The following is a 19,909-nucleotide window of genomic DNA, read 5'->3' on the forward strand; positions in this document are numbered from 1 at the left end:
AAGCAAAGATTATTGCCAAATTGCCCTCAGTTTCCAGGCAATGGCAGGGATTCTGAGATTTAGATTTTTTTACTATGTGCATTTTCAATGGTAAGCGATGCCATTCAGGCATTGGAGACATCATGAACTGATCCCAAAATGGAAGTGGGAGCCTTTGGCAGAATAGGACAATGTAAAACTAGAACTCTACTCTAAAGATCGGGTGAAAGAAATGAGCACTCACCTGTACTAAAGACTTGCAGAACTACAGAAACAATTTAAAACTATTGAAATCCACCACAAGCAATATGGTTTTCTATTATTTTGACTCTATAAAGTGTCCTTTGTCTAAAGAAAATGAATTATACTTTGAGGCATTATATTCTGCACCAGTTTCCTCAGACTGAATCCAGTAACAAATTATCTCAAACATACGTGGCTCACAGCACCTATGTTTCTCACAATTCTGGAGCTGGCAAGTCAGGAATCAAGGTGTGGACACAGCCACACTCACTGAAGACTCCAGGGGTGTGCTTTTCCTTGCCTCTTCCTAGCCTCTGGCAGTCTCTGAAAGCTTTGGAACTCCTTGGCTTGCCATGGTGTCATCTTGGCCTCTGTCTTCACACAGCCTTTCCCTGTGCACACACCCAGCTCCTCTTATAAGGACACCAGACATTGAATCAGGACCATCATCCCATTCAGTACAAATTCATCTTACTGGATTAAAGATCCTAATTCCAAATATGATCACATTTGCAGGAATGAGGGTTTAGGACTTTTGAACAATAGCTTTTGGGGGAACAAAAAAAGTTAGGTGGAATCCAAAACAAAGTAACCTTTAGCAGCCCTGTAAAAGCACACACACAAGGACTTCTTGCAGGATATTTCTTCAACGTGGATTTGTTTCAGAAGAAGAAAGCTGTTTTAAGTTGGGAGAGACACAGTATTGTAATATTTTACCTCTAATGTGGATAGGGAACTATTTTTGGTATTTTCTACCATAAATGTCTTCAACTCAGAAGAATTGTTTTCATCCCAAAGCATTTTCTAAGTTTCCTGTGACACAGTCTTGCCCCGGTGATTTTTAAGAGTGTGTGAATTTTCTAGTTTTCCTCCCATTATTGAGGCGCTTCAGTTAATTGTGGTCAGAGAATATATTGTATATGTTTATCATTCTATTGAGACCTGAGATTTATTTTTATTTGGACCTGTGTTATGGTCTAGTGATCTATCCTAAAAAATATTCCATATGCCCATGAAATCAACAATGTGTATTGCAATTTCTATGATAATCACTAAGATAACAATAAAAGAAGCATAATAGGTCAAGTATGGACATAATATGAAATCATTAGAAATTTCAAATTAATTGGTGAAGAAGTTATAATGAGGAAAGGGAAGGGAGAAAAAGCAGAAGGCAACTAAAAGTATGGGTTAATATCTGATCAATAATTACATGAAACATGACATATACACACCAATAACAAGGCAGAAATGGTCACACTAGAGAATAAAGCAACAATGATCTAAGCTAAAATGGATATATTAATATTAGGCCAACACAAATAAAAAGAAAGCTGGAAACTGGGCCCAGTAGTGCATGTCTATAATCCCAGCTACAAGGAGGCTGAGGCAGGAGGACTGCAAGTTTGAATCCAGTCTAAGCAACACGGTAAGGCCCTGTCTCAAAAGCAATAATAAAACAGAAACAAACAGAAAGGAATGGTGATATTAAAAGTAAACAGGGGCTGGGGCTGTAGCTCAGGGGCAGATTGCCTAGCATGCATGAGGCACTGGGTTCGATCCTCAGCACCACATAAAAATAAATAAAATAAAGGCATTCTGTCCATCTACAAGTACAAAAAAAAAAATTTTAAATAAAAAAATAGAAGTAAACAAAGTAGACACGAAAACAAGAAAATTAACCTAGGAAAAGAGGACCCCTGAAAAATAATAAAAGGAGTAATTTCACTAAAAAGGTATAGAATTAAATGTGTATACACAAAACAACAGAACTTCAAAATACATGAAGCCAAAACTGGTAGACTGAAAAACTAATCAGATCCACAATTACAATCAGAGACTTTGTGCTCACTGGTTAATGCAATAAGTGGAAAGAAAACCAGCAAGGATACAAAAGTCTCAATAACTCTATTAATAAACCTCACCTAACATTTATAAAATGTTCTACCCAACAACAGCAGAATATGCTTTTTTCTCCAATGGCAAATGGAACATACATTAAGATAGATCATATTCTGGGCCACAATAACTAACTGCAATCAATTTAAAAGAACTGAAACAACACTAGTATGTTCTCAGAGTACAACAAAGTGAAATGAGAACTAATTACAAAATAATCTCAGGAAGTCCCCAAATAGCTGGAAATCAACCCTTGGATCAAAAAAGGAAGTCACAAGGGAAAAATGGAAAAAAATCATTAAAGTAAAAAATAAAATGTGAAGCTGGGGCAGCATTTAGAGGAAAATTTAGAGCATTAAATCCTTATATTGGAAAAGAAGAAAAGCCTTAAGTTAGTTACCTAAGTTTGTACCGTAAGAAACTAAAAAGGAGAAAATTAAACACAAACCAAAAAGAAGGTAGAAAATAATAAAGATAAAAACAGAAATTAAAGAATAATAATAGTCAAAAAATCAATAAACTATGAAAAGAAAAAGTAGAAATTACTAACTGCAGGATTTAAAGACATGATTACAGATTCTAATGATAGTAAAACAATAAAGAAAATTATGAACAACTTTATGTCATGTGACAATTTGGGTGAAGTGGACAAATTCCTTAAAAGACACAAATCCAAAATTCCTGTATCTAACAACACTGAATTCCAGCTTAAAAAGAAAAAAAAACTTCCAAAATAACAACAGGCCTCAACTCTTACATCTATCAAACACTAAGGACACCATTCTCCACCACTAATTCTGCACAAATACTTTAGGAAAATAAAGAGGATAGAACATTGGGCTGGGGATGTGGCTCAAGTGGTAGCGCGCTCGCCTGTCATGCGTGCGGCCCGGGTTCGATCCTCAGCACCACATACAAACAAAGATGTTGTGTCTGCCGATAACTAAAAATAAATAAATATTAAAAATTCTCAAAAAAAAAATGAAAAAAAAAAGAGGATAGAACACTTTCCAACTCATTTTATGAGGCCATCATTATTTTGTTACCAAAATAAGAAAAAAAGATATTACATGAAGACAACAGACCAATAATCCTCATGCAAACTCAATATTAACAAGTAGAATACTATATATGAGAATATATCATGATCAATTCGATTTATCAAGAATGCAATGTTACTCCAACATTTGAAAATGAATGAGTAATAAGTAGAAAAACTACATGACTATTTTAATACATGCAGAAAAAAAGCATTTAAGAAAATGCAACATCCATTTATTGTGAAAATTTTGCAGCAAACTAAGAACAGAGGGATTTCCCTGAACTTCATATAAAGGCTGTGACAAAAACCTCCAGCTAATATAACACCTAAAAGACTGGGCTGGGGACATAGCTTAGTGGCAGAGCACATGTCTAGCATGCACCAAGCTCTGTGTTCAATCTCCAGTACCACAAAAAAAAAAAAAAAAAAAAAAGACTAATTCCTAAGATCAAGAAAAAGGCTAAGACATTACCTCTCAACTCTTCCATGCAACAACTTTTTGGAAGGCTTAAAAGAAATAAGCAAACAAGCAAAAAACAAACTGGAAAAGAAGAAATAAGTATCTCCATTTTCAGACACCATGATTATATAGAATCTATTTAAAAGGTACCAGACTAGTGAGTTTAGATAGGTCTAGAGTTCTAGGAGTACAATATTAATATAAATAAAATGGATTCCTATATACTAGAAATAAACAAGTAGAAACCTGTAATACATTAAGATTTCAGAAAACTTTTCACTACAAATCTAACAAATCACAAGCAATATCTGTGCACTGAAAAATAAAAATCACTAATGAAATAAAACACCTAAGTAAACAGGAAAGAGATAGATGAATGGGAAGACCCAAACATGCCAAGTCTTCCAACACACTTCCCATTAAAAGCCATGCAGGGTTTTTTTGTTTTTTTTTTTTCAATCAACAAAATGATTCTCCAAATTACATGGAAAAACAAAGAACTAGAATAGCTAAAGCAATTTCGAAAAAGCAAAGTTAGAGAACTCATGCTACCTGATTTAGAGACTTACAATTAAGCTATAGTAATAAGGGGCATTTGTGAAAGAATTAAGATCTTAAATATCAATATTAAATTTTCCTGAATATTATAGCATAGCTGTTTTAAGTAAATATTCTTATTCTTAGGAAAATATACTTTGTATTGAGTGTAAGGGCAAGATGACTGCAATATACTTTTGTGTGGTTAATAAAAAAGTGTGTATACATAGGCATCAGTAAGTATACATATGCACATCCAGATAAGTGAAGACTGACTCAATTGTGTTAAGATGAATCTGGGTAAAGGGTATATGAAAGAATTTATATAAATTTTACAGTTTTTCTAAGTTTCATATGATTTCAAAATAAAAAAATATAAACATATGAATCAAAATCTCATCATTTAGAGATAATTAGAAATATCTATACATCTATACTTTTTATTAAAAAAATAGGATTCCACAAAAACTCATGTTTTATGTTTTCCCAGATTAATAAATTCTGAAAATCTTCCAACCTCTGTAACTACAAATTTACTTTCTCTCATTTAGTGTTTGTATAGTATTCCATGCAATGATAATGCATAAAATACTTTGGCAATCCAACTGGTTATTTGTTGCTACTAAAACAATGATTCAATGAATATCTTTTCTTATATATCATGGCAGACATAAATTTACATTTGAAGATCAAAAGTTCATCTCTGGGAATCTACTTAATTATAGCCCTTTATACTACATAAAATAATCATATTGTACATCCTTAGTAACAGGAAATTTTTAGTCAGCAATTTTATTTTTCCATAGCTTTACAGCTTTTTAGTAAAAATAATGACCACTGTAAGTATAAAAGGAAAGTTAAAGGAAAAATAGTTCAAAACCCTTCCTGATCAAAAATAATAACTAGTTAACATATGGCAAATATCCTTTTATACAATACCTTTGAGCATAGAGTCACACTGAAAGATGGTCATTTATATTAACTGGATCTTGCCAACAGGATGGCAATATCAATTTCTTCCCGAAATTTGAATTCTAGTCCTGTTACTCTGGTTCTACGTCATCATTTTAAAGTATGTGTTAGATTCTGAGTCTGAAGAAAACCCCTACCACTCTCGATATTTTAATAGGGTTTCATCACCAGCACAGACTCAAAAAACTTGAAGTTGTACATTCAGGCAGAAGTCAACAAAAAATTTTCATTTCTTGAGTTTTTTGCCAATGTGGACTTTCTGGTGGTATGTAAGACGGGACCGGTGACTGAAGTCCTTGCCACATACATCGCATTTGTAAGGTTTTTCTCCAGTGTGGACTCTTTGGTGGGCTTGAAGGCGTGCACTCTGACTGAAGCCCTTCCCGCATTCCTCACATTTAAAGAGTTTCTGCCGGGTGTGAACACTCAGATGGACTCGAAGATTCGAGGGAAGACTAAAGGCTTTACCACACTCCTCACACTTATGAGGTTTTTCTCCTGTGTGGACCCTCTGGTGATGGCGAAGATTCAAGCTCCTACCGAAGCCCTTCCCACACTCCTCACACCTGTAAGGTTTTTCTCCAGTGTGTCCTCTCTGATGGTATATAAATTGTGAACTATATCTAAAGCCCTTTCCACACACATCACATTTATATGGCTTCTCCCCAGTATGGACTCTCTGATGGGATTGGAGGCCCGAGGACTGACTAAAGCCCTTACCACATATACCACATTTGTATGGTTTCTCTCCAGTATGGACTCTCTGATGGACCCGAAAATCGATGGCCTGACTGAAGGTCTTATCACACTCTTCACATTTGTACGGTTTCTCTCCAGAGTGAACTCTCTGATGAGCATGAAGATTTGACCTCCAGCTGAAGCCCTTCCCACACTCCTCACATTTATATGGTTTTTCTCCGGTGTGAATTACTTGGTGAAGTTTCAGATTTGAACTGTAACTGAAGTCCTTGCCACACACTTCACATTTGTATGGTTTCTCTCCAGTGTGGACTCTCTGATGGGTTTGAAGCTTTGAGGACTGACTGAAGCCCTTCCCACATATTTCACATTTGAATCGTTTCTCTCCAGTATGGACATTCTGATGGACTTGAAGATTTGAGGCCTGACTGAAGCCCTTACCACACTCCTTACATTTATAAGGTTTCTCTCCTGTGTGAACTCTGAAATGGATATGAAGATCTGTATTTCGGGTAAAGCCTTTCCCACACACCTCACATTTATATGGCTTCTCCCCAGTGTGGACTCTGCGATGGCATATCAGTGGTGAATTGTGGCTGAAGCCCTTACCACACACATCACATTTGTAGGGTTTCTCCCCAGTGTGGACTCGCTGATGGATGTGGAAATGTGCAGCCTGAGTGAATCCCTTCCCACACTCCTCACATTTATAAGGCTTTTCACCCCTATGGACCCTCTGATGGACACGGAGATTAACACTCCAGCCAAAGCCCTTGCCACACTCTTCACATTTGTATGGTTTTTCTTCAGTGTGAACTCTCTGATGGCACTGAAAATTGGAACTTTGACTAAAGCATTTACCACACTCCTCACATTTATAAGGTTTCTCTCCAGTGTGAGTCCTATAATGAATGATGAGACCTGTGCTGCTACTGAATCTCTTGCCACAATTGTCACATCTGTAGGACTTTTCTCCTGGGTTAGACTGGTGAGAATAAAAAGGGTTCTTATTAAAGCAATCACCAGATTCCTGACACTTACCCAGTGTCTCTCCTGGGTGAACTCTCTGATGAGTTTGCAGGTGTGTGTTCTGACTGAAGCACTTCTCTCCTGTGTGAACCTTCTGATGAAGGTGAAGCACTGGACTATAATGGAAGCTCACTCCACACTCATTACATGGATGTGGTTTCTCTTGAAAGGGTAACTGCAGATTGGAGCCATAGATATCGCTCCTGCCACATTTGTCGCATTTGCAGGGCTTCTGCTCTGTCTCATTTTTAACATGTTCACTGATTGGTGATTTCCTCATCAAGTCTTCAAACAAATGCAGACTGCTTTTCACATCAATTTGCTTATTTCTACTGAGATTCTGTGACTTGCTCAGATATGCATTCTGGCAAGAATCCTGGGTTCTTAAAGTTGAAAACTCTTCATTTTCAGCATACCTGGAACCATTTCCTTTATGGTTCTTTATAATGCTCTCACTTTCAAAAACCTGAATGGAATTACCTTGTGATAAATGGAAATTCTTCCTCTGAAGACATCTGGTTAATTCACTTGCAACCTGTTTCCAGATTTGCCAGCAGGATAGCTCTGCATGTGAAAGGTATTTTAATGCAAATTTTTGAAGAGTTTCCATCTCATTTTGACTTGTATTGCCTATAAGAGAAAGCAACATTCAGAAATAAGGACAGGTTAATACTTTCTTTAGAAATATCAGAATTTCAGAGTAGGGCCAGATTAAGTAGCACATGCCTGTAAACCTAGAGTCTCAGGATGCTGAGGCAGGAGGATCACAAGTTCAAAGCCAGGCTCAGGAACTTAGTGAAATCTTTTCTCAAAATAAAAAATAAAAAGGGATGGGGATGTGGCTCAGTGGTTAAGTGCCTCTGGGTTTGATCCCTGGAACCAAAAAAAAAAAAAAAATCACAGTAAGGACATAGGGTAAGGCCTTATAAGAGTCATCTTGTCCTTACAACATCATTTATCCTTTTCTCATGTTTTTCATCCAGATGGAAGTAAAGAGTGGGATCAAGAGTCTTCTAACTCCAACATGTAAAATGTGGCTCATTTCTAGAAGTGTAAATATGATGTTTACTATGACAGCCACAAGCTTGAAATCAGATGGTTTCAAGACAACAAAAAAACAATCTACGTTCCAACCACAATAACATAAATTAAAAGCTTATTTACCTTTTCTTTGGGCATAAAATAGTACTTTAGGTTTTGGTAGAAATTATACTTCAAGAATAATTTAGGAAATGGGGCTGGGGTTGTGGCTCAGCAATAGAATGCTCACCTATTCAAGGCCATGGGTTCGATCCTCAGCACCACATATAAATAAAATAAACATATTGCGTCTAACTACAACTGAAAAGTTTAAAAAAAAAAAAAAAGAAGAATTTAGGAAAGTGGTTGGAATACTAACATGCACTGTTCTGAAACCTGGTAATAATTCAAGTCTGTAAAAGTAGAAGAAAAGGGAAAGCTAATCTTGTACAACGGAGAAAGAAGTTGGGAGAAGGAATAAAACAGGGCATAGTGCAGGCTCTCAAAAATAAACCCGGAAGAGAAGAATTATATTTCACTTGGAAAACTCAGATTTGTTGATTCTCTCACTTCCTTTAGGTCTATGTTCAAATACCTTCCTAACATTCAATGTAAAAATAATTCCACATTAACTCCTATACCTTCGATCCTTCCCATTTTCCTTATAATGCTTTATCTCTCTCCCTCTCACAGTGCTGGGGATGCAACCCAGGGCCTTATGCATGTTAGAGAAGTGCTCTACCACCCCCTAGCACCATATTTCTCTCCACTGCACTTATTATAAGTTGATCATCCCTAATTTGAAAATTCAAAATATTCCCAAACCCAAAACTGTGCTGACATGGAGCCACAGTGGAAAATTTCACGCTTGACCTCATGTGATGGGTCACAGTCAAAATGCAGGTGTACTAAGCGAACCGCATAAAACTACCTTCAGGTTACAAGGTATCTATGAAACATAAATAAACTTTGAGTTTAGGCTTAGGGTCCATCCTCAATATTATCTCCTTATGTACATATAAATATTCCCAAATCCCACCCAATCCAAAATACTTCTAGTCCCAACCATTTTGGATAAAGGAGATTTATTCTGCATTATCTGACTTACTATATACTTCCTATTTTTCTGTCTTGTCCTTTTTATATCGACTAGAATATAATGGTCACAAGAATAGCATAAACTCTGTTCCCAATGTAATTTGATTTTTATCAAATTGTTGGGATACGTTAGTATACTATGAAATCAATTCTATAATTTGTGACAATTTTTTGAAAAAGCAGAACAAAAACTTAAGTGTATTATAAGCAATAAGAGTACCACTAAAGCTGGGTGCAGTGGTATGCACCTGTAATCCCAGCAGTCTGGGAAACTGAGGCGCAAGAATCCCAAGTTCAAAGCCAGCCTTAGCAAAAAGAGAGATGCTAAGCAACTCAGTGAGACCACGTCTCTAAATAAAAAATAGAAAGCAGGGCTGGGGATGTGGCTAGTGGTCAAGTACCCTGAGTTCAATCCCCAGTACCCAAAAGGAAAAAAAAAATACCAGTACACACAAGTTGAGGTGGTGAGTACCTCTACACTTCTAATCCCAGCTATTCAGGAAGCTGAGGCAGGACTGCCTGAGCTCAGGATTTTGAGACCAGCGAGGGCAACACAGTGAGACTTCTATATCAAAAGAGTACTATTATACAGAGGCTGGGGTGGTGGCTCAGTGGTAGAGGCTTGCCTGGACTGTGAGGCACTGGGTTTGATCTCCAGCAGAGAAACAAACAAACAATAAAACCCCATAATTTTTCCTTTCCTAGTCAGCACTCTGCTCATCTCCATAGGTATGACAGTGCACGTGGACACTGAAAATGTTCAATCCAACACTGCTAAACAACTGCATATAGAATATAACTATTTAGATATTACAATAAAGGGAGGGGGAAAGCAGGAAGCTGGCAGTACACAGGGTAGTTTTCTCTAAAATGTAGCAACTTGAAGTTACTATGTGGAAATTGATGAATCATAATGCCTAGTACATTGATATTGATAAAAATTACCATGAGTTCAATTACAGCCTGATAATTGTGAATAACTTTTACCTTCTAAATTTAAAAGGTCTGAATCTCTACATATCTAAAGATGTCTACAAAATTATAATTGTATAATAATTATGTTATAATTACCTAAACATTTAATTATATTTATAGATTCACTGTAAAACGATGTTCCAAAATTACCCATTAATCACTCTAGTGTGTTCTAAATCAATGAGCTATCTTTGGAGTAATAGGGATGTAAGGTCCATTTGTCTCCATTCTTCTCTGTAAGTTTTTAAGAATCACTATAAAAACAAGCACTGTAATTTGTGCTCTTGTGACCTACAGGGAATATATAGATTATATAATTCTTGGATATTATTGGCACATGGGGCATGATTGCAAAGTCCTTAAATATACTGGTATTGAAGAAGAAAAGGAAATCTTTGAAAGGGGGACAGAAAATGCTGCCTGATTTGTTAAAGGACCTTAGTCTGTTAGGTAAAAATGAAAAATGACAATACTTAGGACCATAATTCTTGAGGTTGTTTGCATATGAAAATGAGACCCAGTCAAGTGAAGCAAGTATCTAATAATCCGGAACACATTAAACATGATGCAGCATGTAGACGTAAAAGGGAAACAGACAAAAGAAGAATGGTTATATTCATTAACCACTCCAGAATTCAGGGCCTCAACTGGTGTGCTTGCAGACAAGCCTCTATTTTGTTTTTGGGGTTGGGAGAGTTTTACAGCCTCTAGGATGAACTAATTTTTACTTTTAATTTTTAAATAGTAGAACTGAGAAATACACAAATTAAAGAGGAAAAAAGAGAAAGGAAGTGAAGAATGCAGTGAGAGGTGAAGGGGGATAAGGAGGGCAAGGACAAGCTAGTGGAAGAGCACGGTGGCTGGCAGCACGTGGGCAAGGCAGCCTTCAAGCAGAGAAAGGCTGGGGTCACAGGCTGGGGGAGCTGCAAGGGGAGCTTTCCCATTCCTGTGCCAGTGAATAGGAATTACGTTAATAGTTCATTCTTGGGCTGGGATCATGGCTCAGTGGTGGAGCACTTGCTTAGCATGTGTGAGGCACTGGGTTTGATCCTCAGAACCACAAAAGAAGATAAACAAATAAAATACAGGTGTTGTGTCCATTTACAACTAATATATAGATATTTTTTTTCTTTCCTTTTTTAGCTGTCCATAGACCTTTATTTATTTATTTAATTGTGGTGCTCAGACTCAAACCCAGTGCCTCACACGTTAGGCTAGTGCTCTACCACTGAGCCACCACCACAACCCTAATAATTCATTCTCTCAGCAAGTATTTCTAAGTACAGAAGGCCCATCAGAGGTTTGAGTGGATAGCAAAAAATGAAACTGCCAAAATCCCTACTCTTGTGGGATGAGACAGATAATAAACAAGAAAATAAAAAATATGTCATTAGGTAATCAGTGTTTAGCCACAAAAGAGATAAGGTAAGAGGATGGAGAGTGGAAGGAAGAAGTTACTTTAAACACAACAGACACAGAAGGCTTCTCTAAAGGATGAAAGTTGAGAAATGACCTGAAAGGAGTAAGGAAGGGGCTGTGCTGGGCTGGAGGGTTCTGCTGAGGTAGTGAACAGAAATAGCCAAAGCCACGAAACAGAAGAACTCAGAAAGTCCACGCCAAGGGGACCCAAAAGGCCAGAACGATCTAAGCAAGGAAGAAAGGATAGAAAATGAAATAGAAACTTGGGGAGGATACAAGATCAGACAGGGTCTTACAGCCCAGTCGAGTGACAAGAGAAGGCGTTGAAGGGGGTTAACTAGAGGAGTGGCATGCTCTAATTTTTTTTATTATTTTTTAAAGAATCACCTGGCTACTGTGTAGAGACAGATTATACGAATGTAAGGGAGGAAGCATGGAGACCAGCATGGAGGTGCTTGTCATTATCCAGGTGAGAGGTGATAACACTTAGATTATGGTGGCAATGATACATGTAAGAAGCTCACTAGCTCATGTCTGAAAGAATAGCTACACGGTTCTCACCAAAATAGCTACTTCTCTGGGTTTCTGTCTCCATCATCCAAAGCTTTTCTTCTGCTTCCAACTGGGACACCATATCTACTTTGAAGGGAAGGTACCCTATGAAAAAGCAGAGATACATATATTTAAGGTGAACACACAACTAAAATACATTTTTGCCTAAGTCATATAATCCTTAGTGGTATTTTAAGAATTTTTTAAAATCAGGAACTATAAGAAAAAACTCAGGTCTTGCCTAGTTCTCAGATGATACATTTGACATATATATGTATTAAATTACACTTGGCCAACACTGTCTTTCCCATCACTCATTCAAAGTGGTCACAGCATGGGCTGTGGTGGAGAGCTTGCCTAGCATGTGTGAGGCACTGGGTTCGATCCTCAGCACCACATAAAAATAAATAAATAAAGGCATAAAAAATATAATAATATTATTTTTTTAAAAATTTGTCATAGGGCTGGGGTTGTGGCTCAGAAGTAGAGCACTCGTCTAGCATGTGTGAGGCACTGGGTTCAATCCTCAGCACCACATAAAGTAAAATAAAGACATTGTGTCTACCTATAACTAAAAAATAAATTTTAAAAAATGCTATGGATGAATTGTGAGTGGTTTTTGATAAGGAATTCTGATATAATCTACCCTCATATATTTCATTGAAAAGAAAATGCCAGTACAAAGCCCTAAGTTTACTTCATGACCCAGGAGTAGTTTACCACCATAATTTGAAAGATAAAATATAGAAGCAAAGTTGCCCATCTACAGTTCATCTAGAACATCTCTCAACTGTGGCAAGACTGATCCTTTGCACTGGTGAATTCTGGGTTGTGGAGCGTTGTCCTATGCATTGCAGGCCTACATCCCTGGTTACCACCCATTAGATGGGACAACTGGGTCCAGACATTGCCAAATGTCCTCTGACAGAAAAATCACCCAAGCTGAGAACCAGTGATTCAAAAGAAAAGAATATCATGTAGCAAAACCACCACTAAAACCTATCCCTATCATCCCAGACATTAGAAATCATTTTGCCTTCAAGAGCAGGGAACCATTTCAAATGGGTCAAAGCCTTGAACATCTGAGGACACAGAGATACTTCAGGGAGTTAAAGTTCAGTGTCAGAGGGTGCCTGTCCTCACCCACTGCAACCAGGTTCTTGAAATTCTCCACCATTACATCTTGGTACAGCTTCCTCTGAGTAAGGTCCAGCAGCCCCAGCTCCTCTGTGGTGAAGACCACAGCCACATCTTTGAATGTCACTGCCTCCTACAATATCAAACACACATAGCCTCAATTTTACAGCTCCCCCAGAAAAAGTGCAGTACAAGCGTGGTACAGTGGTGCACACCTGTAATCCCAGCAACTTGGGAGGCTGAGGTAGGAGGATCACAAATTCAAGGGCAGCCTCAGCAATTTAGTAAGACCATGTCTCAAAAAAATAGAAAAGCAAAAAAAAAAAAAAAAGTCTAGGGATGTAGCTTAGTGGTAAAGCACACCTGGGTTCAATCCCCAGTACCACCAAAAACAAACCAAAAATAAATACAGCATGAAAAGGATATTAAACAACAGAATAAGAAGTACATACAGATCTGAAGGGATCCCAGTTAGTTTGTTTCAATTACTGTCCCTCCTTTAATGTCCCCTACCCCCACCCCCCAATTTTAAACTCTTTATCTGTTTTAAATGTTTGCAAAGTTCATAGGCCTTCGGCAACCCTCTAGGACAGTATATAGCTCTTCCTGGATGCTTCCATCTGCCGATTCACAGTTGGTTCAGAGATCAGCTCTGGACTCAGGTTGTCTGAGTTCAAATTTCAAAATTTCTGTCCTTTATTAGTTTACAGAAACCTGGGCAAGTTCCTTAACTTTTCACTATCTCAATTTCCTCTTCTCTTCAATGCTGTCTAAATCACAAGGTGCTGGAAAAGACTAGGTAGGTGAATACATGTAAAGCACTTAAGACTGCACCACAGGGGCTTAGAAACTGAACAATTCACATCCCTGCTATAATCTCTTTCACGCCATTGTGAAAAGAACAGTATTCCTTGGAACAATGTATATTTAACTAATCCAAATGATATACAATTAGTCATATGTTTTTACCTATAATCAATACTTCAAAAATTCCTTTATGGAGATCTTAGCAAAAAGATAGAAGAGAGAAAGAAAGAAAAAGAGAGAAAGAGAGATATCTTGCCAAGAAGCAGCAATTGCAAAGTCATAGAACAGTCACTTTTAAAACTTTAAAAGCAGCCTAGCAGAATGTCCCTAGAAAAGTTTTCTCAATCCACTTTTCACATGAATACAAGTGTTCCTGCATCTTTAAACTCGGCCAAATATACCTTAATTCTCTTAAAAAAAAATTTCACAACATAAGTAAAATAAATCTCTTTATTAATATTCATACACATTATTAACACTATTTTTTTCATAAATTCACTTCCTTTTTTGAAGAAACCCCTATTTTTTTCCTCATAATCCAAATGGGTTTTATCTTACTCTTTTTAGCAGAGAAGGTACAGGATTAAACTAAGGGGCGTTCTAGCACTAAGCTACACCCCCATCCCTTTTTACTTTTTTATTTTGAGACAGTTCCACTAACTTACTGAGGCTGTGATCCTCCTGACTCAGCCTCCCAAGTTGCTAAAGTTATAGGCATGCACCACCACATCAGGCTATCCTACTAGTCCTAGCAGGAAATTGAACTATTGACCTTTACTTTGTTTAAATATATCCCACCAGTTGGTTATTGTCTTGTAATATTGTGCCTGATTTCTTGTGCTGAAGAAAAATTTAAACTACTTATATTAAACTGAGTTTAGGCATCTAGGTTTTCAGAAGACTAAGACACACACCTAACAGAGAGGAGACAAGCCCTTTGGTGAGACCCAAATGAAGGGCACCATTAAAGTTTATGTTTCAAAGGGTCATATGCAGGTGCTTCTATGATATGCACTCCAGTTTCTGGAAAATACTTTTGCCTTGTCTACCTCTTCATAAAAATGGAATGAAAATATTCCTACCTAACAGTCAGAAACTTCAGAGTTGAATGTACAGGTGACCTGGGAAAAGGTGGGTAGTTATATGATATTCCCACACCCCTATCTTCATGTTTAAAATGCAGATAAATCACCTACATATTCACACAGTGCTCTAAAGAATAAAGCAAAGACAGAAAGAACTGGCGAGGTATTTAAACACTATTAGACCATATACAACTACTACCTATATACAATTGCTTTGACAAAATAAATAGATGAGTGACTAAAATACACATACACATATACACACACACATGCACACACGCACGCACGCACGCATGCAAGGAAAAACTATAGCTCTCCTTCTATAAAAACATTTAATAACTTTACACCATGTCATACTTTGGATGCTCTACTTACAAAATACCTAAGAGAACTGACATGAAATATACCTCTTCAATTTAGAGTTCCTAAAACTTGAAGGACAAACAATGCAGAATTCCACCAGAATTGTTTTCTGGGGACAAAATGTTCCTATAGTGTTCCTTAAAATGGTAAAATTCTTAAATCTCTTAAAAGTTTTAATAGGAATAATTTATTTTTTAAAGGGCATTCCAATTCAATAGAATATAATATAGCCACTGAAATACATTTGATATAACTAAATGAAAAAAACGTTCAAAATTTCACCTATTCCATTATTGCAAATATATAGTTACATGAACTTGAAAAAGGAATATGGGAAAGTAAAAAGAGCTAGTTTACAAGCAAGAGAGCAATATAGATTATTTTGTTCTTAAAGTTTCTCTTTTCAAATATTTTTTGTAAAATGGTAAAGATAATAAATGAAACAAAACACAAACATACACACACACACATCTAGCATACAATGTATACTCAAAGACCTGTTATTCTGTAGGACACAGTGGTACATGCCTCTAATCCCAGCAGCTTGGGAAGCTAAGGCAGGAGGATTACAAGTTCGAAGCCAGCCTCAGCAACTTAGCGAGGCCTAAGCAATTCAGCAAGATTCTGTCTCAAAAATAAATCATAAGAACGGTTGGGGATGTAGTTCAGTGGTTAAGTACCCCTGGGTTCAATCCCGGGTCCAAAAAAAAAAAAAAAAATCTGTTATTTTCCATCAGCCTTTCCAAAGAAGAGAAAAGTATATACCTAAGACACAGAATCCCTTACCTGAAACTTGGTCATTTGTTCCTGTTCCTTCTGGGGAAGGTCAGATTCCTGAATAGGCATGTCTGAAGAAGGATGAAGAAGATGTGAGATACAAGTTAGAGCTCCCACTACCTCATATGGATTTTTGTGGAAATTATAGAAGAGTACGAGTGTCCCCACTTCCAGACAGATGCCACCACATAGCTCCATAATCAGAGCACAAGTAGATTCCGTCTACTCGGAGGCCTGTCAGCTCAATGCCATTGGCAGTGTGACCAACGAACACAACCAAATGCCACCTACTGTAGGAATTTCTGGGAATGGTAGGAGATGAAAGGCTAACATGTGGGCTAAAAAGATGTTGTGTTCTGGAGCCAAATGCCAGGTTTGGTTTCTAGAAATGACAATTCTGAATAGCCCAGAGCATGTTAAGAACTCTCTCTGTGCCCTACTTTTGTCGTGTGTCAATGAGGACAAGAATCAAACATGGTACCTACCTCATAAAGCAGCTCCAAGTATTAAATGAACAGATGGAAAGTTCTAAGAACCAGGAGTCCCTTTCTCTTGTAGCTACAAAACAAAACAAAAAGATATTTTGTATCCTAAACTATACTTGCAAACATTGTTAGTCTATAAAATCACCTTTAATTTCTGAAAAGTCTAATCCTGATTTAAAATATCTTCTTAATTAATAATTTGTTGCCCACTAATAATATTTTACTGATACTGGTATCAGTTTTCTAAAAAGTACCATTTCATGGTACTTTATGATATCAGAAAAGGCTCCCTTTAATTATATGTACATGGATATAAGGAAAAACACATAACAAAGGGAAAGATAAAGACAAAAAAAATCAAGATAATGGAAACTAAAATGAAAAGGTTCCAACATTTGTCTAAAAGCAATGAGAGAAGCGAATGGAAGAAATGGCAGAGACATATTATTTTAAGAGGTAATTACTCAGAATTTCCTACAGGAACTCTAAACAGTATAAATAAAAATAAATATACTCCTAAACTAATAAATCACAGCACAACTTGGGACAGTGATAGACTAAAAGAATGCAAAGAACTGAAAACAACAATAACAATCTGAGAACTCCTAGAAAGAAAATATATTTAGTTTACTTGAATGACAATTAGGTTGACAGAAACAGGAAAACTAACTGGAGATTGAAAACAAGAAGATATTCTCTTCATTTACTATAAACAGAATAATTGTCAACCTTTCTATGCTCAATGAATGATTATTTACATGAGGGAGAAACAAAGATATTTTAAGTGAACAAAAATGAAGAAAATGTATGGCTATATGAACCCTGAAAGATGAGCTGCAAGAAGTAACGGGAAGAAAACATCTGTCAACATGTTGGCTACATAATAGTCTCTGAATTAAAAAAAAAAAAAAAAAAATCACAGTAACTATAATGAGGATGGCTTTTAAAAAAGCAGGCCTATAACTTAGTCTCCAATTAAAAACAAACCAATAGGGCTGGGATTGTAGTATAGTGTTAGAGCACTTGCCTAGCATGTGTGAGGCACTGGGTTTGATTCTCAGCAATGCATATAAATAAATAAAATAAAGATCCATCAACAACTAAAAAAAAATATTTTAAAAAGCAACAACAACAACAAGGAACATTAAATTTTAAGTATTTTTAGTCTATATTTTTTCAAAATGAGACTATATGCTGGTTAAAATTAGTATTTGTTGATTAGGTACTGATACTGGTATCAGTTTTCTAAAAGTACCATTTCTTGGTACTTCATGATATCAGAAAAGGACCCTTTTAATTATTTTTAAAAGTTAAAAGAATGGCATAAGACTGCAAATTCTAAGCCAGTTGAGGATAACAAGAAGGGGGAATGAACCACACACACACACACACAAAAAAAAAAACTGTCAAAAACGTAGAGCAAAAAGAAGAAACGTGAAGTACGGTAAATTTAAAAATATATACAAATACAATAGAAAAGAAATACACTTTAAGAAACAGATTCAATATCCCTGACTGCACTTTAAAAATCCATCTGCTTTCTAAAAAACGTTTAATGACAAAAAAAAAAAAAGTTTGAAAGAAAAGGAATGGAAGGAGATACTGAGCAAATGTCAAACACAAGCTTCGGCAGAGCTCATGGTAGAATTTAAGAAGGTGTAGCAGAATACAACAGTCACGAATATGGCATCATGTAAAAATGTGGATGTGTAACCGATGTGATTCTGCAATCTGTAATTGGGGTAAAAATGGGAGTTCATAACCCACTTGAATCTAATGTATGAAATATGATATGTCAAGAGCTTTGTAATGTTTTGAACAACCAATAAAAAAAAAAGAATTTAAGGTGGCCTAATATCTGTGATATGCTTTAAAAGACTATAGTTAAAATAAAAGGGGAGGCAGTTTGCAGCAAATGTTGAAACTGCTGGTTACTTAAGGATTCAGTAAATTGGAACACGACTTATTTGATGTGAAATCAAATTCAGTACTTACACCAATCTACACAGTCCACAGAAGAATGTCTGGACGTCAGGGTGAGGTGTTATTAATAAACTCACTTCTGAGCCCTACGCATAACTCAGGTATTCGACAAAAAGCTGGTCATTTTCCTCCTGATAATTTACAGAGAGAAGGAAACCCGGCTGATGGCAAGAGACCACGGAGCAAGGACGTGCCTTCGGTTCAGTGGCAGCACAGTCCCTCCCTCCAGCTCCGATTCAGGGGTGAAGAAAAGGCTGCGGTGAAACAACGCCCTCGGCTTCTCGGAGGATGAGGCGGCGGGTTGCGGCTTCTCCCGAGGCCGGGCCTCCGTTTCTCTTCGCCAGCTTCCAGGTGAAACGCGCGCTGCGAACGCAGAACTGTGTGGACAGCAAAAGGCGACCCGGGACCAGGCGCCGCCGCCGCCGACCTGAGCGTTGACCGGAGCCTCATCTAACTAGGCTCCTCCGCAGGACCTGCCGGCTTTACCGCTCTCCCAGAGGAAACGGCGCAGAGGTGGCAACGGGGAGCTGTCTCACACGGATCGCAGGAGCGCGGCTCCGTAAGCAGGGAGGGCCGAGGGGATCCACGCTTCTGCCCTCCGCCTCTCGGCCTCCCCCGGCGGCCGCGACTTCTCCATGTTAAACTGCCGTCAGGTGGCCGCGAGACTCAAGCTCAGGCTGAAAAGGTTCCGCGGGTTGCTGTGGCTGCAGGCAGGGCGGCCTCACCTCCCGGACCAAAAGACGGTGACTGCTTTGCTTTCCCCGGCGGAAGCGGCTCAGACTACTCGAAACGCCTAAACTACACTTCCCAGAAGACCCTAGGAGAAGGAACGCTGCGCGTCCGCTGCTTGATGACTTCCGGAGTTCTGAAATACATTTCCCAGAATGCCCGGAGGGGGAAAAACGGAATTCCCTCTCTCAGAGGAAAAAAAATAATGTCTCCAAACTCTCCGAGGTTCGGGACTACGACTTCCAGGAGCCTCTTCACGACTTCCAGTCCTTTTGCAGACCTGAAGCAGTTCCTGTTGACAGAAGTTTAGGTTTTTCTCACTAGCGAATAAATAAAAATTAACAGCAAATATGAAAATCGGAGATTGTAAGAAACATATAATGTAATCCTTTCCTAATAGAATTACACCCAGCACTAACAAGAAAAAAAAAAAAAAGGAATACCTTTTAATTTTCAATGTTTACATTTAACAGGATGAACCAATAGGAAAGATATTTTTTTAGATACAAAGAGAATCAAAGACCAAAAATATGCAATGGATGCAGAATATTTTGTAGAATTCCACTTTTGTTAGCAGCATAAATAATTCTGAACTGACATATTGAGCACAACTACACAT

At 37.5% G+C, this 19,909-nt stretch overlaps 1 protein-coding gene across 1 annotated transcript; it reads right to left on the reverse strand.

Annotated features, from left to right (window-relative positions):
* Window positions 1-4,926: 4,926 nt before the first annotated feature.
* Window positions 4,927-19,350, reverse strand: Znf227 (zinc finger protein 227). Its single transcript, XM_046455533.2, has 6 exons — window positions 18,574-19,350; window positions 16,579-16,651; window positions 16,103-16,164; window positions 13,068-13,194; window positions 11,934-12,029; window positions 4,927-7,490 (listed from the first exon to the last, which is right to left on the reverse strand). The coding sequence occupies exons 3-6, from the start codon at window positions 16,160-16,162 to the stop codon at window positions 5,359-5,361; spliced, it is 2,415 nt and encodes an 804-aa protein (XP_046311489.1). The 5' UTR covers window positions 16,163-16,164; window positions 16,579-16,651; window positions 18,574-19,350; the 3' UTR covers window positions 4,927-5,358.
* Window positions 19,351-19,909: the final 559 nt, after the last annotated feature.

The sequence above is a fragment of the Marmota monax genome, unplaced genomic scaffold (genome assembly GCF_021218885.2).
Source record: "Marmota monax isolate L192 unplaced genomic scaffold, Marmota_monax_Labrador192_F-V1.1 WCK01_AAM20220418_F8-fsc00149, whole genome shotgun sequence".
In the NCBI taxonomy this organism is placed as follows: Eukaryota; Metazoa; Chordata; class Mammalia; order Rodentia; family Sciuridae; genus Marmota; species Marmota monax.